The 24,453-nt window shown below is 39.7% G+C and overlaps 1 protein-coding gene across 3 annotated transcripts in view; it reads left to right on the top strand.

Annotated features, from left to right (window-relative positions):
* Positions 1-24,453, top strand: part of NTRK2 (neurotrophic receptor tyrosine kinase 2) — a 209,638-nt gene that overhangs the window by 179,545 nt on the left and 5,640 nt on the right. For all 3 annotated transcript variants that reach the window (XR_011147650.1, XM_069001029.1, XM_069001028.1), the window contains exon 16: positions 23,796-23,954. Coding sequence is in view for 2 of the 3 variants with exons in the window: in XM_069001029.1 (XP_068857130.1) it covers positions 23,796-23,954 (159 nt within the window). In the remaining variant the exon portion in view is untranslated. The remainder of the gene's footprint in view (positions 1-23,795; positions 23,955-24,453) is intronic.

Consider the following 24,453-nt stretch of genomic DNA (forward strand, 5'->3'; position numbering starts at 1 on the left):
TGGGTTTGGAGCTTGTGTATGCACACATACTATTATTCAGTATTAACCTGCTTTTCCATCACAATCAGCTTTAGTTAGTAGAATAAAATGCTAAATAGAAAAGGAGGAAACTGAAGGTTATGCTGTACTGCACACAGTAAAAAGCCCCTCAAATACCTATTTAAATACAGCTAAAATGGCATAAATTAGAAAATGCAAGTTTCATGGAGAGGTTTATACAGTTCCACTGTACAATGTGAGACTGAAGGTAGGTCTAGTCTTCAGACACTGGTAGCTCAAAAATTGTGGCATGAGCTTGATGCGGACTGCAAAGCTATTCAGAAGCAGGATGAATGTTCCTTTTTTGGGGCGTACATTTCTTCCTCTGTGCTACTCACAATGTCCAAGCTAGTTGCTTTAAATGTAGCTTCTGTTTACATGTTCTTAACTGTGTCACTGGGGATATGGAAAACAGCATTATGTTAAATAACATGATCAGAAAAAAAACTATGTGTAAATAAAGCTTCTTTCCTTAGTTGTTCCTTTTGATCCATTACATCTTAATAAATTTGTTTAAGATGGAAGACAGGAAAAATGGAACAAAAAAAGATCTGGATCTGTTTAGCTTTCATATAACATAAAATAGGCAATTATTCTGCACCTGTACTTGAATAACTTCCTATTGTAAGTAAAGTTCACAGGGGTATTGATGGATTTAAAAATTGCCTGAGAATCTCAGAATTCCTAGCTTTAAAATAATTGTGACCCCAAAATTTTGGGAGTACCTGTTTTCTTGTTGTCCTGCTGCTGCTGTTCAAGTCAGCTTCAAAAACTAGAAAGAACTTGTTGTTAGGTTCAGCTTAAGAATTGGAGAAATGTGGATTTTCTTTAAATAAAGGCACAGAAAGCAGATGGAAGTGTCCCTAAATCACATGTAAAAGTGGGGAGCAATAGGTTGAGGAACAGTCAGTGATTTCACCTCATAAAGGACATGGAAAGTAAGCAAAAATACAAAAGAAGGAAAGGCTAATGGACAAACAGGGATGCAGTGAAAAGGGCCAAAAAGAATTTGAGATTGTCTTTGAAAAGAATACTAAAATAGACAAGAGGAGTCTCTTGACTGTTTAAATGTCAAGAGTATGAGGAGGAAAGTATTGACGCTGTAGACATAATAATGTGGGAAGGAGAGTTAGTTTGGCCTGAAAGCAAAATTAATTTTTAACATCGGGTAGTGATAAATATGAAGATATAGGCAAAGGGGGCAGTGGGACTAAGAATATATGAAAGCTAAACCTGAAACGTGCATAGAGAAGAGATCCTCGAGCAATGAGGGACATTGACAGCCTGTTTTATGGTTGGAGACAGAGAGGTCAGCAAACCCTTAAAGCATCATAAACCAGTCCTGGTGCCCAAAGCAGAGGTCCTGCTCTCCTGCTTGTCTCAACAGCTAATTCCTGCAACATCTGCTTTTCTGCACCAGCATCAGTGTTTCTGCAGCCACTGAACAAACTTCATTGATGAAACATTCCAGCTGAAAAACAAGCTTTTTTTTTTTCTTGTTTGCAGAGAGGACAGAATATTTCTCCAAACCAAAGTACAGTACAAGGGCATTCCTGATTAAAATCTTTGTTGAAGGAGAGTCTAAAAGAACTGTACTATATGAGTGCTTCAAAAGGCTTAAATAAACATTAGGGATGAAAGAATACTATTGAAGCTAAAGAACAATGCTCGCATAAGAACAAATTAATGCAATCTTGCTATCAAAGAATTTAAGCAAAAGACTAGGAAAAGATTTCTAACATTTAAAGCATGAGTTTCTTTGAAAACCTGTGAACTCAGATGAAAATAATCTCATTTTAAGGTGGTACTGTGCAATTTATGAAGGGAATGATTCAGTGTAGACAAACTATGTGCTAGGATGCAAGAGGACCAGAGGACTTGGTGTGCTCCGTATAATTCTTATCTTAGGTACCTTGAAGCACACAAAGAACCAAGACTGCTGATAGTGTCAGAACTACTTGGTTCGGTAGAGTGCCAGCATGAGTAGTTGTCTGAAGCATAGATACTTCATTGTCTGGATCAGTTTACCCCATCGTTAGTTTGCACAGAAAGCAGAGCTGTTAGTATTTATGAAAGATATCTCAACGTGGCTGAATTTTCAGGGCAAGGAAAAAGTTTTGAAAATAAAATATTTCTTATTTATGAAAATACTTGCCAGTAATTCTGCAACTCTTATTTGGAACTTTGGAACTCTTATTTGGAATCTTCTGTCACTGTGTATGAAACTACACACACAACAGAAAATCAGGTTTGACTGTATCTTCTCTACTGCAATTCAGCATGCAGTTTCTTTGCGCTTGACTTCGATTAGATATAATTAAAACTTAACTCTCAACATTCCACCCAGGTTGAGTTCTAGTTTTACAGATGCCTCTGTTTGACTATAGCAGGAGGAAATACTGCTTTACCTTGTTTCCAGTGTTCTCCATTATTTATTAGTGAAAGCCAAATTTTAAAGGATGAAAACATGTAATAGTTCTGCTTCTGCTCCAGTTGTATGTCCCTTCTGTTTTTTCACACTTTTTTTTTTTTTTTTTTTAAGAAAGGTGGCAATTTGAACTTATCTCTTCTGCCCATGACCATTTCAGAACATGGGTGGCTTCTATTTGTAACAAGGTTTATTACGACCCATGCTGGTTCAGTGAGGTAGAAACTCGCTTTAGGTTAAAAAATTACAGCTTTGCTGCAAAGTGGAATACTGGGGCTTCCCCACTGGATTGTGCTTGGCTCTCCCTGGAGTTTGAATGTATAGCAAATTCATCACATTCATTATTTCATATTATATGCCATACTCCAAGCTTATTTTACAGAAAGCACAAAGCCATTACAGCCTCAGTCACTCTAGAGCATTCAAGTTTGGAAAGTCTGTTCATGTTCCAGAGAGCCCCAATATGATCACAAAGTCCAGCAGCAGCAGTCCAACACTGATATGACAAACAGGACACTCAGTCATTCTGAATCTTGCATAGTGGAGATAGGGAAATGGATAAAGACTCATTTTCTTGTTGGATATAACAGCAGATGTAAAAAGGCAAACCTATACCTGTTATTCTCAAAAGGTGAATGGTATTTTTGTCTCAATCCACCTTTCCAACAGCTTCCACAACTCCTAGAAAAAAACATAGTATTTTGTTAGAAGGGGAGCAGGGGAAGTTGCCTGGAAGGTAACTGAATGATTCATCCTTTCTTCTGTTGCTGAGTTTGGGACCCTGTTGAATAACATCAAGATGAGTTGTTTGATTTCTAGCAGGTGTCCGAGTGCATTTTTCTGATCTTGGTCTTCATTGCAAGCATTGGGAGCCTCGAATAACAGGAAACACAAGCCTCAGGGTGGCTATGGAGATTTTGCTCCACATTGAAATCCCATAGACTAAAACCCTGCAACTGTAATTTCAATTATGTAGGATGATTCTGTGCCTTTTAAAGAAAAACTACTCAGAATTTAACCAGAGTCTGGAGACTTCTGTGGACAGGTGGGTTAAATTATAGTTATTACCAGACAGCTATTTCAAGATTACTACCCTCGGAATAGCAAATACCCTACCCCCATGGAACACAAACAAAACATGAAGTTGACTTGTCCTTCCAAGATTCTTCTGGCATTGAACTCATAACTTGAAATTTCCAGTCCTTCACCTCAACACTTTCTTCTGCTTTATAGAAAAAAACCCTGATCATTTAAGTTTCTAGTGTGTCAGACTATGGTCCTGAAATTAAAAGACTTAGATGCTCATTTGGTTTCAGTAGTGTTTGATGTGTAAATGTTGAAATTGGTTCTCTCATGTGCATGAAAGAGTGGGGGGATGGATATACCCAAATCTGTATTGTTTTTGTTGTTTTCCACTTCTGTGAGACCCCACCTGGAGTTCTGTGTCTAGGTCTGGGGCCCCCAACATAAGAAGGACGTTGGAATGAGTCCAGAGGAGGGCCACTAAGATGGTGTGAAGACAGGTTGAGAGAGCTGGAGTTCTTCAGCCTTGAGGTTAAGAAGAAACACTTAACAGCTCCCTCATTTGCTGAGCACAGTCTAGCAAATGTACAGAATTAAAAAGAGATTGTATGGAAAAACATTATTAGACCCTGTAATTAAAAATGTTTTCCATAATGCATATTTAGATTGCTAATGGCACTGGGATCTTTTGCTCCAGAGGGAAAAAAACCATATATATCGTATATGTGATATAAAAATATTTATATAGAAATGATACAGTTGTAAACATGTGAACAGTTGCATCGATGAATTACATTCACAGATGCTTCTGCCTTTATCCACTACACATAAATGTGGTTACCCAAGGACTTGTTGTAAAATGCCAAGGATCTTCAGATGTTTCATTATGTTCAACATGCAAGGCTGATTTTTCATTTCCCTACCAAATGAAAGGTTTAACCCAGTCCTGCTGATGTGAAACGCACATGGTACATCAAAATAAGCAATAAAGTGTGGTGCAAACTCGGCCCATATTCAAAACTAGACATCTCATAGATACATGGGGCTCTCCATTCTGGCCCAATTTGCCCTAACTCGGTGGAATTTTCTCCTGACCTTCCTACCCTGCCCAAGCAAGCTCAATATGCGGACTCTCCACCCTTTCCAAGAAATGACTGAGCCTGTTCTTAGATATAAATCACATTTTCCTGTAAGCTGCCTGCCCTATCTCTTGTGAGTTTTTGTGTGCATTTTCTTACACTGTGCCACAGTCTGTAAGCTCAGGATTCAGGATGTTAGGGGTGACTTCTGACAGTTCCCATTACTACCTGTTTGTGAACCACTCCATGGATTTAGTCTTATCCTTGTTTGCACCTACTGGTACTGTTCATAACCGTGGGAGCAAGCTCCAGAATTTTAGGACCCATAATGTATAAAAATACTTTAATCTGTTCTGAATTTATCTCCTGGTAATTTTGTTGAGTAGTCTCTTGTTACAATTCTTCAGACTTTGTTAATCACTATTCTGCAGTAGTTTCTGACTGACCTCACTTTATCCATCATTTTAGTGGGTTTGTAAGCCTCCACTGAAGTTTAGTTCTCCTATTTTGGGCCTCTCCAATTAGATCACATCCTCCTTGACATGTGAAGACCAGAACTGCACACTGAAGGCATGTGAGGGGGCCATGCCTCTATAAAATGGCAGAATTATGCCCTATGCCATGTTATTGGTACCTTTGCTGGTGATGCTCAGTGTCTTTAGTTTTTGTGGCAGCTGTTGCTCATTGAGCTGTTGGTGTCAAGGAGAGCTCTAAAATCTCCTTGATTTGTAGCTGTCAGTGCTGAGTGTAAACATAGGTTATTACAAAGGCTATTACACCTGTTTATCATGCATTTAGTGAACTGCATTGAAACTCATCTGCTGCCCAGTCACTCAGTTTAAAAAGCCTCTTCAAGAACTTAGCATCACCCCCTCAGCTGGACTACCTGACAATGCCCTTCCATCTCTAGGCCATTGAAGATGTTGAATGTAGCTGGCCGTAACACTGGCCTCTGAGGACTCCACTACTGCCTTCTCTCTGACCTGAGAAGTGACCTTGAAGTCCTGCTTACTGCTTCTTGTACTGTCACCGGTTTTCAGTCCGTAAAAACCTTTGCTAAACCCGGCAGCAGCTTTTTTTTTTTTTTTAATAACCTGTGATGTAGAGCCTTATCAAAGGTGTTTGTTTTGAAAATCCGCGTATACTTTGTCTGCTGTATCACTTTTGTTTGCATTCATCCTGTGGATCACCTCTGGTCTAGTAGAGTGGGATCTCTTTCTGCAGATGGTTTTTTTCCCACTCTAGAAAGATACAGACAGATTGGTTTTTTCCATGCATCAGCTCTCTATTTCTTTTAATGAGAAGACTACAGTTTCCCACCTGCATGCCTTCTGATTCAGGTGAATCCCATTTGGTCCTGGTGATATTAACCAGTTTCTCTGTTTGCTTGGAAAAAAAATCTTTTTTCCTTCCCATAAATTCTTTAACATTTTTTGTTTCAAACATTATTTCCTATTTAATAAAATCACTCTCAATTGCATGAAACCAGAAGCTTACATAAATGCTGCAAACCCTGTAAAATAGTTTTCTTTCTTAGTTTAGCCATTCTTATGTCTTGCAAACACTTCTTCTGCCCTTTTCATCTTTTATGTACCAATCTGCGTAGTAGCAACTCACATGTGACAGACCTAGGGTACTGAAATTTATAATGGGGCAGTCCTTTTTCCTTTTCAAATCAATGGCAAGATCAGGTGCAAAGCAGCATAAAAGTCCCTGAAAGAAAAAATGCAAGCAGAAGTCTCCTTTGGTGGTCTTAGCTGAAGAGGAAGTACCCCTGTGGGAAGCCAGTTGGTCCGTCTGTCCTTTGTTGTCATCCCTGAGACCTGTCTCACTCTTCTCCCCAGCCTGCACTGCAGTAGATCCCCCTGTTTCACAGGAATACCAAGCAGCGCTTTTGTTGGGTGTCTTGGGTACTTCAGCTCCAAAACCCTGTGACGCTTCATGGCACAGCAAGTTCTCACTTCTATCTGAAATAAATTTTCAGTATTAAGCTGGTTGTTCACGAGGTTGGAACAGAGAAGGAGAGTTGAAACATTTGTTATGTCCCTTGCATAAGTGGGTCTGCCTGGGACATAAACAGCTTCATCTTGTCTTCAGAAAAGTGCTGACCCAGTGGGGTTTTCTTCTTCCCTGTTTTGTTTGTGTATTTTTGGGAGCATGCCAGTTTTATTGACCTTCTGAGGGCTCCCTTCATGAATAAATCATATCATAGGGAACTCTGCATAGAAAAAAGACACACAAGAAGGTGCTCCATTGCTGGTCTGAAAGCTTACAAGGAGACTGGGTAGAAATGACAGTGTCCCTTGAGGACTGAAATCTGGGTGCTAAGACTAAAGCGTACACACATTTTACCCTTATTGTATGCCCAGAAATCCTCAGGAGACACAACTGAGGACAAAAGTGCAATTCCCATTGCCACACAGCCTGAAGCAGAGACCAGAATTCTTTTGGACACAGAGCTGGTGTTGAGCTAGGTGCCTGCCCAGAAAAGGCATCAGTGCATACAGACAGTGCCACAAGTGCTGCATTTTCATGCGACTCCAGTCCAGCAGTTAGCCTGGGAAAAGGAGGCAGAACTGAAAGGCTGGGCAGAGGATCACAGCCTTATTGCCTAGGCAGGGGTTTGTCCTCTGCCAGCTTGTGCCTGAGGCCCCCCCAAACCTTTTGTGCTTGCTGTAATCAGCACTTCTTCTGGCTAAAAACAGTCCTTGAGATGCATGAGCCATATTTGGGGTTGTCAAAATCCCTTTGATGATATGGTATGTGGGTATTTTATCCAGACAGTAAGTGGATTGGAGGAAGGGGGCAGAGAGATATTTGAATCATTGTGAAGAAAAAAGCTGGTAAACAAAGGGTTAACCTGTTTTTCCTCTTAAGTGTCTGATTTCTTATACCTTCTATATACTCATCTCGTGCAGTGCCTTTGCAGAATAGCCCAGACCCGTTCCTGCATCCCCTTCTTTGCACTTCACCACTGGAATCCTCTCCCAAGGCTGGTGCGGCAGATTCAGGGTGTTTGACGGCTCGGTTTCCATGGCAGCTGGGCTCCCCTGCTCCCAGACAGCAGCTTAGGAGGAGAAGGGAAGAAGAGCTGGGGAAAGTCATTAAATGTGCCAATTAGTATGCAGGGCCAGGCAGTGGTGGCAGCGGTAGGGGTTCCCGGGCTGCCAGCAGACCAGGGGAAGAGAGCTGCAACAGGCAGGAGCTGAAGGGCTGCTGTCCCTGACTGGGGCAGCAAGCAGGGTACCACACCAGACACGCGCCCACTCTCTTACACATGAGCTCTCCAGCATCATTCCCACCCCAAAAGATAAATTGGGCGTGAAAATCGGGAAAGGCCCTAACAGGGACAAAAATTATGCATTCTGAAACGGCCAGCCAGGTGTCACAGTGACATTCAGCCAGAGAATTGCAGAGATGGGAAAGAGTAGGAGAACTTAACTTGGATGAAGACTTGGTATTTTCTCTGCTGTGTCTTAGCTTGTAGCCCATGGCAGAACAGGACTTACAGAAAAAAATGGAGCTTGCAGACCGCAGTGTATTTTTATAGGAGCAGATGACAAGGCTCTGCTAAACTGTAGTTAGGATGCCAAGCAACATGCTGCCCCCTCCTGTAGAGCATCCAGTTTCTCTTGACATTAGTATTTTTATTCATTTCTTGGCCTAGTCTGTGAGTTTTTAAAAAAAAATTCTGTGTTCTGTTAAATGGTTGCAACATTTTTTCCTGGATTGACAATATTTCAGTAAGAACTGCCTCTCACTGAAATTTTATGCAGCTGTGCAGGATGTGTAAATGTTCTGTGATGTTTCTGAATAAACAGCCTGTCATGGTTTAACCCCAGCAAACAACTAATTACCACACAGCCCCTTGCTCATGCCCCACCTCTGGTGGGATGGGAGGGAGAACCAGAAAAAAGTAAGACTTGTGGGTTGAGATAAGAACAACTTAATAATTGACATAAAGTGAAATACTATAATAATTATTTTACCATTTATATTAATAATAATATTATTATTAATGAAAGGGGGGGGAAGGAATGAAATCCAGGAAAAGAGTGATGCGCAATACAATTGCTCAGCACCTGCCGACCAGTGCTGAGCCCATCCCACAGCAGTGATTGGTGGCTGCCAACCAACTCCCCCCAGTTTATATACTGGGCATGATGTTCTGTGGTATGGAATAATCCTCTGGCCAGTCCTCTGGCTGTCCTAGCTGAGCTCCTTCCCAGCTTCTTGTGCACCTGCTGGCTGGCAGACACTGGAAAGTCCTTCATGTTGGGTAAGCACTACAGAATAGCAACTGAAACCTCAGTGTTTTATCAACATTATTCCCATACAAAATCCAAAACACAGCACTGTACCAGCTAGTAAGAAGAAAATTAACTCTATTACAGCTGAAACCAGGACACAGTGAGAGTTTGTTGGACAGATTAATTCTGTTGTGATACAGTGATGCTACAATATTTAATCTGTAAAAAGGAGACTATTCTAAGTATCTTAATGGGACATTGACTGGTGGTATTTCAGGGGTTTTTTTAACAACTCATGATCACTTTCTCCCATTTGACTTTCCATGGAAAGCATCTGCCTAGAGAAATGTTAGAAGGATTTGCTTATTAATTAAGTATTTTGTTGTTACTTGTTTTTGTTTAGGCTGTAGGATAATCCATTCTCTTCCCAAATGGTTTTGTTCCCTATAGTATGTTTCATTGCTTTATCTGGGATCCAGTTGTTTTAAGACATGTTTTATTGATCTTGTGTGAAGCTTTATTTATTTGTTTTTTTCCTGTGAATATCTGTAAAATTTACCTTCTCTCAGTGCAGATCTTGAGTCTGAGTTGTATATGGAGCAGTTTCAAGCAGGGCAGGAATTCCTCCTGGAAGTGGTAATGGAAATAATTTAGAGAGCGGTGATACTACATTAAGCCACTAATCATGCCTCTGCCAACCTTTAACTGTGCCAAGCTACCCAGGGCTTGAAACACACTGGGAATCCCCTGAATGTTGCGCTCCCACATATTGAAAGAAGTGGTACTGTCGGCAGGAAGCTGCCTTCCAAAAGCGTAATGGTCCCTTCCACCTCCCAGCCCTCCAGCAGCTGCCTCTGCTGAGAATTTTCTTAGCAGACCTCTGTAGGTCTTTGCTTCATTTCAGAACCCATTTAGAGGATGCACAGTATCAAAAAGCATGCTGCAGAATGTGTGACCTAAATTGGTCATCAGTCACATTTCATTTTAAATTATCTGAGTACATTTTGTTTTAAGTTTTCATTCAGACTGGAATCTTTTGGGAGCCTCTGGCTGCTGTGTTTTGCTGGGAAACACCAGGATTTTTCATGTAAATTTTTTTTTTCTGTGCTAAAAATTAGGGGAAAATGTTCAGTACTTTTCCGTGATAGAGAATCAAAGGTATTTCAAAACATCTTCTCACAAAGAGAAAAACTTCTTTATCTGACCACCATAGTTTTGTTGAGTAGAATAGTAAGAGTACCATAAGTGGCCTAGGTAAAAGTTCGTTTAAATCGGTTTGAATGTGTTGTGAAAGAGATTTTTAAGGGAAGACTTTCTCAATCAAAAGTACAGGGTGAACTTTTCTGTTGTCTTGTTAGCTTCTTATTCTGCTTATCCCGTCTTCTCTGCTGCTTCTGATTCTTCTGAATCACAATGTATTAACATAATAGTCAAAACTAATTGTGATTCTTCCAACAGTCAGTCCTTAGACTAAATACTCTTCCTTAGACAATCTCTTCCTTTACAGAGTTTAATTCTTCTCTCTTCTTCTTTGTATCAGCAAAACAGAACAAAAAGATCTAGGGCTTGGTTGCACATAGACTGCTTCTGGATACCATTGCACAATAGAAAAAGATTTTCCATTATTTCACAATAGTAAAAGATTATTGAATTCTAGAACCAGCATCCCAACTCATGAAAGCTAGCAGTTCTAACTTTCATTTAAGTTATGGTATTTTTCTCTTTCTCTGCATAAACAATGCCTATTATTATAATAATTAATATTAAAAAGGACAATACAGTGTTAATATAACATTTCTAAATAGATTTAAATCTTCCAAATAATAATGATACGATTTTTTCATTACTATATCACGTTAAAGTTAATTATCCTGCAGATGAATTTGTGACAGATACACTGTAGTGATTGGTATGCATCTCAGCGCTAATAATCAGCAGAAGATGTGTTGTATTGCTGCCCTTGCTGTCCATCTGAGAGCATCATGAGCAACTTGCATGGCATAGCCTTAAATCCCACAGAGATTTAATTTCCCCTTGGTGCTAAGGCATGATAACGGAATGCAAGCCTTTGACACAAATAATAAAGGTATTTACAGGTGCCTAACTTGCCAGTTGTGCATTTCAACTCAGGCTTCTAAGGGAACTAGGACAGTAATGGAAAAGGCTTGTTGGCCCAATGTTAAACATTGCAGAAGAAATTCCTGATTCAAATGCAGAGTAACTAAAACCTATACTTCTGCTGCAAGACAGAACGCAAATGTACTTAACTGTTTTGGAGGAAACAATTATGTCTGTTCCTATGGTGGCAGACATAACCCTAAGACCTGTAGAAATCTGGGGCCTGTCTGTGTGCTGTGGTTCTTTCCCGAACCTCTGCCTGAGTTTGACCTAGAGAGAGCCCACTTTCTGGTGACAGCTGAAGCCCAGGGCTTTTTGGACAGCTACTCACAACCCATGAAATCCATCAGAAGCCAGTGGAATATGCCTTGTGTCTGCTTACCCTCTGTGTCTTCCCATTCCCACATCCTCTTTTCTGTTCTACTGATACTCACCTTGCTTTCCCTATTCCACAGGGCTAGGGTGCCATGTTGTTGCTTCATTTTGTAGCTGCTTCTTTGTTACAGTGCTCCTGCTGAGCATAAAGAGGCCCTTATTTGAGCAAGTGCATCGAAGGGAGTAACCTATATTAGGTTCATTTAACAGGGAACTTTCTCCCCTACTTTTGCTATAGTTAAGACAGTCTTGGAGGCAGTAATTTCCTTTTGCTGTTACTGTGTTCTCTTTCCACAGGAGGGCATGGAATCTGGGATGTTGTCTGACCTTAAAGAGCAAGAAGTTGGACTGCATTTTGTCCAGGAATTGTAATACTTAATTCCTGTCTGATTCAAGCACGTTCTGTGCTGGCAGAACATGGAGCACATGGCAGTACATGGAGCCTTATTTCTGCCTTTCAAATGTCTAACTTCCACCTGACTATTTCAACAGCTCAACAGCTCTCAGAGAAAACAGGAAGCATCTCTCACTTTCCACCAAAGATGGCGTACTAACCATAACAGTGAGGTGCTTTACCAAATACACCGCAGTGCCCTATAATATTTTATATATATATATATATATATATATATATATATATATATATATACATATACAGTAACGTATCAAAATTAAATGGCATACATTTTGGGACAGACTCTCCATGATCTTGCATTAATCCAGTTCTTTCACTACCTAGTTCAAGGTTCTCAGCATCTGAGCACCTAATCACTCATACAGCAATGACTATGTAAAGTGTTCAAAAGAATTGAAAAGCAAATTAAAACAGATAAATGCACACTTCAGCAACCTGGAGGACATTTATTTAAAATGTCAGTATTCACATGTACTTGCCGTACTAGCAAGGCAGCCTCCTTTTTCAGTCTTATCTATTCAGCATAAGCTCACTGATAAAATTAACAAGTCTTAAAATTAACACTCTGTTCTGAAGGGCTGGAGTAATCATACAGAATGGGTCTTGCACCATACAGTGGGTTTTCAAACTCAAAATCATTATGTTAGGAAGATTCTATTAGGAGAGAACTTAAGTGTTGCATCTGTTTTGCATTAACAGAGATCTTTTAGGTCAGTGGCTGAAGTGTCTTGAAGGAGAACTGCTATCTGGCAGAGAGGAAAGGAAAATAAAATGGGTCCTGCAGCCTAAGTGTGGGGTCAAGGCTAATGGGAACTCCAGGACAACCCCTGATGGATACAAAATCCAGGGACAATTTTGGTGGAAATAACCACAGAGGTTATTTAGGTGAACATAATGGCTTAATACACAGAAAGAATAAATAGATTTGCCTGGCAAGAAAGCAAAGAAAATTATATACTAAGGACTGAAGCACATAACATTTTAATAAGAACATCATTGAGTGTATGTGATAATACTCATCCTAAACATTTCCATAGAGTAATATAAAGTAGCATGACTTTAAAAGGAAATGCAGGCTTTATGTAACAATATTTCAGAAGTTTTCATCTGAAGCAGATGAAAAATATTCTGAAGTACAAAGACTCAAAATCAGTATTAGGGCTACATTAACCTACTGTGATATAAAAAAGTAACACTGTAGTTGCTGTGGTGAACCCATTTGTAGTTCTTTACAAGTGACTAGAAGAAGTGTTGTTGTTGTTAATATTAATGTTTATGTTAATATTATTATGTGGCACTGCAAGCCTGTGTTGGAGCCTCATGTAGATCAGGACTTCGTTGATCTAGGCATTATACAAGCACAGGTCAAAATACTAGTGCCAGCCTAATAGAAATATGACTTGGTTTAGTACCAGATTTTCAGAGAGGTTGATTTAGGAGTCCTAGCCCAAGGTATTATTGACAGTCTAAAAAACTAGGCCTGTACACAATCTCAGAAAACCTTTCAAAAACTGAAATATATTGTCTTAACAACATGGTACCTTTATTTCCCACTTGGCTTATTTTGAATGTCTCCAGGCCTTCATGAGTCTTGGCAACTCTGGAGTCTGGGAATACTCTATGTAAGATTTATATTGAAGATTATAAAATTGACCTGCAGTTCTAATAGTAGACATCTCAAAAAATTAAATGACTTGTCCTAACTACTTTGGTGTAAAATTGCAGCCTGTTTTGTTTTAAAAATTGGATCTAACCTTTGAGCTCTCAGTTTTACTGGAGATCCTACTTTTATTGGAACAGATAAACTAAAAGTATGTTTATGTATTTATTTTGAAGTAACTATTGAAGTGGAGCTAGTAGAGAATTCCATGTGTAATAGGATTCTTATTTATCCAGAGAGGAAGGTAAGCATATATGAGGACGGGACCACCTCAGAGCTGCATGGTTACAGTAAGGAGTAGCTTCAATCAGAGGAGAAGATGGAAGGAGTGCTCCCTTGGGGCACCGCAAAATATGAGGGAAAAGGAGGGAAAATAGGTGTAGTTGTGGGTTTCTTTCCCACCCATCTTTTCTTTGTTCACACACTACCAGCATTTGTTGAAGTATGTGAGGAGTACATTGCACAATCTGTAGTGTGGAAATATGTGTCAGATCTTCAGAGAGTCCTTACCTGAAATGCAGCAGTGCTGGTGCAGAGCCCTAAATCCTTTCAAAGTTTACTCTGATCTTCCTTAGTTCCCCAGGATCACCTGGTAATAAGTAAGTTAAACAGGCTTTATATCAGAAAGCCAATCCTCCACCCTGATGACATGCCATTGGTGAATGGATACACCCAGGGAAATTTTGGGGGTCATTTCTTACTAGACTAACACCTTCTGCATATGCTGGCTTCTCATGAGGTTATCCAGCCTTCTTTTAGAGGCAGAAGATAAGATGCTCCAGCATCACATGCAGAATTTAAAGCTCAGTGTTGGTGTTAAACAAATGCAGTCATGTGAATTCCAAGAACCACTGTATACACAATGCAGTATATTGTTTCCCAAATGGAAAATTACAGTGCTGAGGGTAGAGACAGTCACTGAAAAGAAATACGAATAAAAACCAAAACAAAACCAAACCACATACAAGACCAAACCTCAAATTTATGGTTCCAAGCCCTCTGCTGGTGCAAATTCTCTCTTTACACCAGAATAGGAATTTGTCCAAGAGCTATAAAATGAGTTCATCACTGCTTGGGCTACACTTTGGCTCTTGTATCCAAGAATAATATTTTAAGCATGGCTTGAGGAATAATTCAACATATGAATTGATAAGAACAATTTAGGATTTTGCAAGCTTCATAGGAATGAGGGGCTTTTTCCCCCCCAGTAATAGCAGTTACTTGTATTTTTAATTATCATGTTGTGTGCTGTTTGATGGATGTCTCATTTCAGAGCAAATGCCTGTTTCAACTCATAGAATGATGTTGTGGCACAAGTAAGGAGACAAAACCTGGAATTGATGGAGGGAAAACAACAGAGAATTTTTTCTGTTCTATTTTAGTGAAATTTTTCTCTTGTGTTTTCCAGTTTATGTAAACAAATTATGGCCAGAGAAAGTATGAAGCAGAAAACATCATCAAGACTGCAGAAGATAAGGAATATGAGTACAAGGACCTTGTCATTTCCTTGTTTATTGACATCTGGGGGAAAGGGGGAGAGGCTGTCTTACAAAATTCAAAGAACTGGAACATCTGAGACATTTCAGCTAAAAATTGTGGTTCTCCCATGCAGTGTACATTATAAAAATACTTTTGTGACTCACAAGGGAGAAGTAAAGCTACAAACCAAGCTCTGTTGCTCCCCTCTTCTCCTGTGATGTAATTTGACATGACCAATAGAGCCAGACATGCTATATTAACCTACAGTAAATTTGAAAAAAAATGTAGTTTTCAGTAAAATATGGGAAAAAGTTGTGATCTTTATTAACTAAGAAATAGCTTTCGGACTTGAAATTAGGAGTAGAGATTTCCCAGTGAATACAAACTGTCTGATGTGGTGTGATATTTGGCTTTCAGAGTCTATGCTCAAGTGACTGCAACTTGTTGATATTGACTGTGCTGTTCAGCTAGTATCTCATCACATTACACCTCCAACCCCACCTGAAAAAGCAGAATAATTTTGAATTTTAGCTATGGCACAGACTTGTAGAAGCCAGTTTTCCAATGCATTTTAAAGATTATTTTTAAAACCTCTTTAGCCCCGGTAGCCCAAACTACTTAGGATTAATATAAAAGTGGAATTTGATATATTGTAAACCACTTTGAAAATCAGAAAGACAGTAGCTGCAATTCATTAATATTGCATTGCAAAATTGTTTTGCTGGTGACTTGGACAGATTAGATGATCATCCTGGAGGCTATGAGGATTTTAACATGAGTCATTCCAGCTGCTTGTCTACTGGTAATTGATACTTCTCTTCATCTGCTGGTACAGATGTGGAAACAGTGGTAAGGTACAAGTGATATAGTGGCGAGTTTTTCTACAGATTTCAAAAACAAAGGATCTCACATGAGCTCAACATTCTGAGGTGAAAGTCATGCCATTGGAGTGATCAGTAACTATATATGCTGTGGCATAACTTGATGTGGTAAATTAGGAGAATGCTGAGTGTTTTAGAAAGGAGAGGCCATCTGATTCAACAGGCCAAATCTTCTCTGGCTTATCCAATCTCCTTGCTTTTTCACTAAGATCCTGAATTCCGATGTTCAGAAATTAATTTAGCTCTACACTGAATTCACTGAAATACACTGTTCAGAGTGTTATTTCTTCCAATTTTCCACAGCATACCTTCCTTTCTCTTAGCTTAGGTTATTGTTTGTTTTTTAACACTAGAATACTTCATCATTTGGAAGCAAAATAAATCATATTTTAAAGGATTAGACTTGTTTTTTTCATTCATATGTACACACTTCATCTGGGACACTAGAGAGCTGTTATCCATTACTTTTCAGTGCTGCAGATTTCTACTCAAGTTAACTTCTCTTCTGTCTTTCCGATAAGGGATCTTGCTTTTAATCAGAGATGTGAATCATGTCACCTTCTTTGTAACACTAATCTGATCTTACATCTAGGGCACTTCATCTTCTTTTCTTGAAAGAGTAAATGGCCTGTAGTGCAGTAACTACTACAGTTTATTAATTATCCTGTATATTTGACTGGCCCAAATTGATATCGTGTTGTGTAAACCACAACTATAGGCACTGTTTCTACATCTGTTCAACTTAGCATTTTAAAATCTTTGGAAGATGCTGAATTGTAAGCTGCACTAGATCATTCACCTGTTTTAATTTCATGTGGTATCTCCCCTTCATTCCATTTTTTTGCCAGAATCATTTCTAGCCCTCCATAAGCATTGCTGAGAGGTTTAGTAAGGACTACATATTGCAATATGTGGCCCATCTATACAGAAAAATAGGAATAACTTCTCCAAAAGCCCTTCTAGGTCAGGATCCTGTCACTGTGCGAAACTGCTGACTGTGAAATAGTATGGAAACATGCTAAGTATATATTAAATGTTTTCCTCAAGTACTCTCTTAGCCTGCAGCATTCTTCAGCTCCAGAGCTTCCTGGGCCAGAGATGGTATCTTCATGTTTGGTAGTCCTTGTCAGATTTTATCCTCCATCAGTTTGTTTAATCACTTTTTGATCTCAGATAAACCTTCATCATTGGCAGCACCTCATGTCAGTGGGTTCCACAAGCAAATGTACATTAGGTGACAGTGCCTCCTTTTGTTCATTGTGAACCTGCCATTTACACATTTTAGTTGCTACCTTCTGGTTGTGTTATGTAGACATCTGAGTAATTGGTCTTTCTTCATCTTCTCCATACTGTTCATGGTTTCATAGAGGCTAATGAGAAGAATTTTATCTCCATGACATAAAATTGACACACAGTACTGTATTGATGTTGAGCAGTTGAAGAGAGAATTTACAGTGTAATAAATGTTGTTGCAGACCACGTTTCACTTTTCTGACAAAACAACTGGTAGAATTAATTAAGAAATTTAGACATATGCGCCTTTTAATACAGATGAGCCAAAGAAGGGTTAAAAGTGAAAATGAAAGGACACATTTCTGGCTATTAGCTAATAATATGCCATATTTTATAAATCAGTATCCTCTTGTGTTGGAGTGGTATGGCTTATTATGACTGTGGAAATAATATATTGCTTTTCTTCAAGTAGACATGCAGGAATGATATTTTAAGAGAAGACATTGACTTCATCTGCAAGGCCAGGGCATGAAATAAATGAAAATAACAATTATTGATTTTTTTCTTCTTGTGCTGAGAGAAACATTTGCCAGCTTTTATGAGGGGGAAAGAGCAGATGTTCAGCAAGAGAGGAGAGGTTTTCAGTTTTAGCAATAAGACATGATAATTTTTGCAGAGAACATTTCTTTGCAGTTATATCATCCTGAGATGGGGAAACAAGTCAGAAGACCAAAATATAAATAGTGAAAAATACCCTAAAATGGTGGTACCTTGCAAGTATACAGGATTTTTCTTAGGAGGCGATGAACAAATGGTTCAGAAGATTCAGCTTCATTCTAGTTTGACAGACTAAGGTGCAATTGTGTGAAAGAGATTGAGAGTATATACTTGTCACATGACTTCTAATTTGGTCATGTGCTGTCTCAGCACCCTGAATTGCAAACGGCCTGAAAACAGCAGAGCTCTGGAAAGATGCACCAGACAAGCCAGACAGGACATTGGGACAGGATCAGGGATGAACCCCTGGTAGTCATTCAGCTTCATTGGGCTCACAAAGTGAAAAGATTACTTTTATCCTGTTGGCAGAAAAAGCATCACTAGTCTTTAGAGAATATACAAAGTGCTATGACACATTACTGAAATGTCACTCTGCAGGAATCGTGGGAACATGGGAATGTGAAATGTTAATGAGGAAGTCTGTTTTCCAAGGCTATGCAATTGGTTGCTGTGCTTTTTACTGCATGAATTCAAAGTAATCTACTACTTAAAGCCAGAAATTGGAAAAAAAAAATCAGAAAAAGGGTTATGTAACACAATGCCTGCAAAAGCTGGGAATTCCATTTGATGTCCTCTCCAGGTGTGCTGGAGCCTCCCCAGATATGGCCACCAACATTTAGGAGGAGGATGGTTCTGACTAGTCTCTGTCCTGTCCCTTGTCAGCTGCTGCAGCACCCTGCAGCTGGGTTGTGGAGTCCCAAAGCCATCCATCACTCTCAGCACCACAGCTCCCAGGGATTTTATGGTTAGATCAGGCTGCAGCTGCCATGCATTGCAAAAAAGCAGCCAATCCCTCCTCACGGTACTCAGATGAATAAGACATAAACCTGGTGTGAATTGATTGAGTGGTCATCTTAGCAACAGTATTAGTTGATCTGCCTGAGGGTCAGAAGGCTCTGCAAGAGAGATCTTGATGGACTGGAGCAATGGGATAAGGACAGCTGCATGAGGTTCAACAAGGTGAAATGCCAGGTTGTGCACTTGGGTCACATCAGCCCCATGCAGTGTTACAGGCTGGGGGAGGAGTGCTTTAAGAGCTGTTCAGCAGAAAGAGACTTGGGGGTACTGGTCTCAACAGCTAGCTGAACATGAGCCAGCACATGCCCAGGTAGGCAAGAAGGCCAATGGCATCCTGGTCTGTATCAGATGTAGTGTGTCCAGCAGGGCCAGGGCAGCGATTGTCCCACTGTACTCCACACTGGTGCTGCCACACCTCAAATCCTGTGTCCAGTTCTGGGCCTCTTGCTTCTGAGGTACTGAAGTGTGTCCAGAACAGGGCAACAGAGCTGGTGAAGGGTCTGGAGCACAAGTCTTACAAGGGGCAGCTGAAGGAGCTGGGTTTTTTTAGTCTAGAGAAGAAGAAGCTGAGGGGAGAATTTATTGCTGTCTACAATTTCCTGAAAGGAAGTTGTAGTGAGGTGAGGGTCATTCTTTGCTACCATGTCTCAAGCAAAAGCATGAGAGGAAATGGCCTTCAATTACATAAGGGAAGGTTCAGATTAGAAAATCATTTTTCTCTAAAAGAATGGCTAGGCATTGGAGTAAGTTGCCCAGAAAAGTGGTGGAGTCACAGTCTCTGGAAGTGTTCAAGGGACATCTGGATGTGACACTTGCAGACACGATTTTGGGGTGACTGTGGTGGTGCTATGCATGAACTAGATGATCTTTCACGTCTCTGACAACCTTGGTGATTCTGTGTGATTATTCCATGTGATTATTTGTTGTGCCTTTCCTGGCTTGTGGCTTGTGTCTTATGCGTGCAGCCCCACATGCATCTTGTGCCTTCTGTAACGCTGTAGGTTGGCTTCCCCCAGCTCCACCCACTGTCTTCTGTTTTCAGCAGGAGTACAAGGCTTCATTTGGTTTTCTCTGTAAGAGAGCATATCTGTTTTCTCACAATCATCAAACAACAGGGCCTTGGATTTCTATGGCAGTTGGGCCATGAAGCTGGAACAGTGACCACATCAGGGTATAAACATGTATTTTTAATTGGAAGAAAGAGAACAAACTTTAACAAACTATAAAATTAGAGGCCTGCTTCAAGACTAAGACATGGTCCTTCCATAGCAGCCCTAGAAGATTAATGTTGGCAAATAGATTAAAAGAGTGTTCAAGGCCAGCTCCTCTAGCACCTTTCAAAGTGCTAAATTCATTGAAAAGATGTTTGCTCAAAGTGGTGACAAGTGGAATGAGATTGTATTGTTGAAGGTGCAACATTACATGCATGGGACAGCATGGCAGTTTTTCCTTGGAAGAGCTTCTTTGGAGAACATGACCGTTCACTGATTGGGCATAGCAGTCTCTGCCCCGTGGACTGTTTGCACATTGCAGAGGCTAATTCACCAGGTTTCCTAGCCTAGCATTGCTACTAAAAGCAGCCAGGCTGTAGCTGGGCTAGGGTGTGTTTCATAAACTGGCATTTGGAAGTAAATACTTAAGTCTGTACTTTCATAGAAGTACAGTTCTAAATAAAACGGAACTGTGGTATTATATGGTGTTATCGTTATAATGCAGATACTTTCAGGTATGTATCAAGAAAATCTACTCTTATTTGTATACATAAAGTGGTCATTTTTTACAGCTACAGTATGGATTTTAAAGTGGTAGTATATTAAGTTAAAATTCTAATGCTTTTAATCCTGTTATAACCTTAGCTGGACTGAATATAAAGGTTTTATTTACACCTAACTGTAGTCTGTTTAGCACAAAACCATTTGAAATTTATGTGTATCAAGCAGCACTGCAATTACAGTGTGCATGGCAGAGACTTTATACAGCAGAACACTGGTGATACCTGAGAGGTTTGTAATAACTTGCGTTTCTTATTAAAGGATATGCTGAAGGCATCTCTGTGAAGCACTCAGAACCTTTAAACTTTGGTCAGTGCAGTCATGTTTTAATTCACTGGTGCTTCTTGGAAAACACCTCCTAGCCTTGCTGAGAGTATGGCAACAACAGCAAAAAGGCACCCCACCTCTCTTCACAGCACAACCCTGGGTGCTTGGGCTCATAAGATAAAAATCAAAAGAAGCTCTCAACAGACTGTCAATTTGTTTCAGGCACCCTGCAAACAGTTGTGTCAAGTCCTAGGCTTCAGTTCAAAAGGCTCTGAAGTATGTGCTCATTGTAGGCATACAACTAGCACAGCCCTTAATGCTCATCTGAGCTGCGTGTTGACTTAGTAACCACTGATTTTTAATAGAGAAGGAAACATGCATTTAGAAGTGCCTTTGGCCCTGACTTGTGCTTTTGATTGAAATGAACTGAAATGAAAGGTGCTCTTAGACTATGGGTAGATGCACAGTCTGCCATAGGAGATGCTCTGTGTTCCACAGGTATCTTGTCTTCATTGCAGTGCCATCTGTCAAGGAGATCACCCTATATAACACTTTCGTTGATTCTTTGAAAGGCAATAAATTCTATCTTCAAAAAGATGTTGAGGTGTTTGAAGTAATATAATTGAGACTGGTAATGATAGAGATGGAAAGACCTCAGGACTCCTCAGTACTGGTCAAGTACTCTGTCCTTCAGCGACAGAAATGGACACAGCTCCAGGCAAGATGATCTGGGAAGAACACCAATGAGCCCTGTGCCTTGTGCTTACCTGTAAACTGAATTCTTGGTGTCAAGACTAACAAGTCAATCTTGCTATGCTTGAAAGAGAGACAGCCAGATGTGTGATGTTACAGATCAGTTCAGCACAGAACCATCATTTGGTGACAGTTTATCATCATCACTCTGGAGGTGTGTCCTTCATTTCCCTGAGTGACATTGGAAACTCAGCATACTGAGTCCCACCAAAAATACACGGAATCTGTAGTGAAAAAACAAGATTTGAAGAGTGGTTGGGGTTTTTTTTAATTGCTTTTTCAAAATCTCTTCATTTAAGATGTGACAAAAAAAAAAAAAAAGAGTCACATATTTTATCATCTATAGCTTTCATTAATTTTTAAAGGAATGAGTCAAAGAAATTGCTGAACAGAACCAGTAGCAGAGGTTATATGATGAGCAGATGTAAGAGCCATCTTAATATTTGATGAGACCAAAAGGTTCTCATCACTAACCATCTTTTAATGGCACTTGCCCTTTGAATGGGTGTATGTGGCTACTTGTTTCTAAGGGACTAACTTCTTTGACTTTCTAATTAAATACCTCTCAACACTGGCTTAAAACTGGTGGTGGTTTGGAAGTGTTTGGTTGCCGTGGCAGATTAGCTTATGATAAGGTGGAAACTGAATGGTTACATCTCAGCATGTTGGTGTGTTCAAACTCTCCACATCATTGAGGGGCTTCTCAGTCAAAGCTGATGAAAAAAACCAAAGCACAGAGCCTTACAGCCAGTCTGTGTGCCAGAGAGATAAACTGTTAACACTGACACAAATGGGCCAAATTGAGAAAAGCACTTAAAAATGTGTATCCGTTTTCTGTCAATGCAATGGGCAGGAATTGGGTCCCATTTTGAATGGCTTGGAAGCCCGTGCACAGCAACCTGCACGGAGTCAGAAGCACATCTGCAATGTAGCCAGGAACTGAAATTGGGAGCCCAGCCTGTCATTCAACAACCTGCTGAAAATTATTGCTCCATCACTCACATAACATCTCATGTGCAGGGAGTAGAAGAAGAGCCTGATAATAAACCAAGTCTATGAAAATTTAGCATGACTTTCTGTTTCTGTCAGCAGTGAGCATGGACTTGTGGTGATACACAGAACAGGACTGAGCTCTCACAGCCGTAGCTGTGTTTGGTATGCTGCACTAACACTGAACTACTGACAAATAACTGGAAATGGATGTTCTGTGTGATTTAGAAATAATGTGAACCCTGACTGAACCCTGTTGGGTTTTTCTTCCATTTGCTGTTTGAATGTGAGAACAAGGAGGGCATTATTTATAACAACAAATGTTAAGTCCCAAAAGGAGAAATTATATTTTGAATTGACAGAATCCTGAAAGTGTAAATGTGGTTTCATAACTAAATATATTTTCAGACAGGAAAATGAGTTAATCAAGAGTAAGATGTTAGTGAAAAAGCTTTCCTTTTTTTTTTTTTTTTTTTTTTCTTAATCTTCCTTGGAAATATTCTCAGCTGTCATGGTACAAAAGTAACTAGCATATCTGTATATCCATATCACAGTATCTCAGCAGTTACACTGTCTTAAAAGTACTTAAATGGATTTCTTTATTGATGTGATCCAACCAAAATAGGACATGCCAGGAACAGTAAATTGTTTAGAACCTGGAAAAAAAAGACTTTTAAAAATTTAAATTAAGATTAGGAAACCTAACTCTAAGGAAGTTAAATTTTCTGGGAAAAATTAAAAATGTTCTAAAAGCTTTCAGAAAGGCATGAATTCAGTGAAGGTCCCATGAAACAGTTGATTTGGAGTAGAAATCCATGTCTTACAAGTTGTTATTATCAAGGGAATATATCCAAAGGACTGATTTGGGGTTTTCTTTAAATGGACAGGGTAGTTAATGTGGAAAAAATAATTTGATACATTAACTGTGGAACTTAACAACATTGTTACAGCATTGCTTTAATTCCGTCAAAATCAGGACATTCAACCACACAGATCCAATCCTACCATTTCATACAGTCATCTGTGTCTTCATGTGTTTTGGTTGATGTCGCTCAGTTTCTAGGAGAGTCACCAGTCTAGATTTCATTTAATGACTCTTCTTTAGTTTCTTGAGTGTTAAAATAAAAAGTAAAACTGGCCTAATTCAAAGTAGGTTGTTAGTGTAATACAGACCCTCCTGTTCCTTAGGTAAGGTGTGCCAAGTAAATGTTAAAGATTAGTTTGGACTTCAGAAACAATGTCTTTTGAGATTTTTGTTGAGAAACCTATTGTGTGGTACTGATTGTTGCTGGGGGAGAGGATTTTGAACCATGAATCCACAGTTTTTCGAAGCTCCTCAAAGTGAATGTTACCAGATGGGAAAAAAAGAAACCATGTATTCTCCATATTTAATGTCTTGAGCCTGCCTTGTGAGGCTCTGAGGAAACTATTTCTGACTCTTTCATTTGTTTTTCTCAGGTTGGGGGTCACACCATGCTGCCCATTCGTTGGATGCCTCCAGAGAGTATAATGTACAGGAAGTTCACCACAGAAAGCGATGTCTGGAGCCTAGGGGTTGTATTATGGGAAATCTTTACTTATGGCAAACAGCCATGGTATCAGCTCTCAAACAATGAGGTGTGTGTAATATATTCTCAAAGTGCATTGGGAAAGCTGTTATGCTAATTGTCTGTGTTGCTTCTCTGGAGAAGGGACAGCAACAAATTTATTTGTTAAAGGCTGACACTGATACAAGGTATTTATTGTATTGTCATGAACCATATGGTTAAATTTCTTCCTTTTCACCCTTTTCTACCCTGAGTGGATGGAAGGTGTCCAAGCAGAACTAGAACACTTGGAATTTAATTTTTTCCTTCGCATAGAATGAATTCTGCTCTGGGTAGACCGTGAGGCAATGAAAAAGACCTTAGCTATCTCCTGAAAAGACGTATCATACATGGTACTGTTTCAGAGTGGTTGTCCATAACCATGGACAGATTAGACTGAAGTAATCAAGAGAGCTCTTGATTTCCAGGCAGTCACAAGTATCCCCTTTTCCAGAGATTAGCCACAGTGATATTCATAAATTTGCAGAGGGTGGAGCAAAGGAGAGGCATTGAAGCTCTGTGAGCAGGTT

Source organism: Aphelocoma coerulescens (assembly GCF_041296385.1).
Source record: "Aphelocoma coerulescens isolate FSJ_1873_10779 chromosome Z unlocalized genomic scaffold, UR_Acoe_1.0 ChrZ, whole genome shotgun sequence".
In the NCBI taxonomy this organism is placed as follows: domain Eukaryota; kingdom Metazoa; phylum Chordata; class Aves; order Passeriformes; family Corvidae; genus Aphelocoma; species Aphelocoma coerulescens.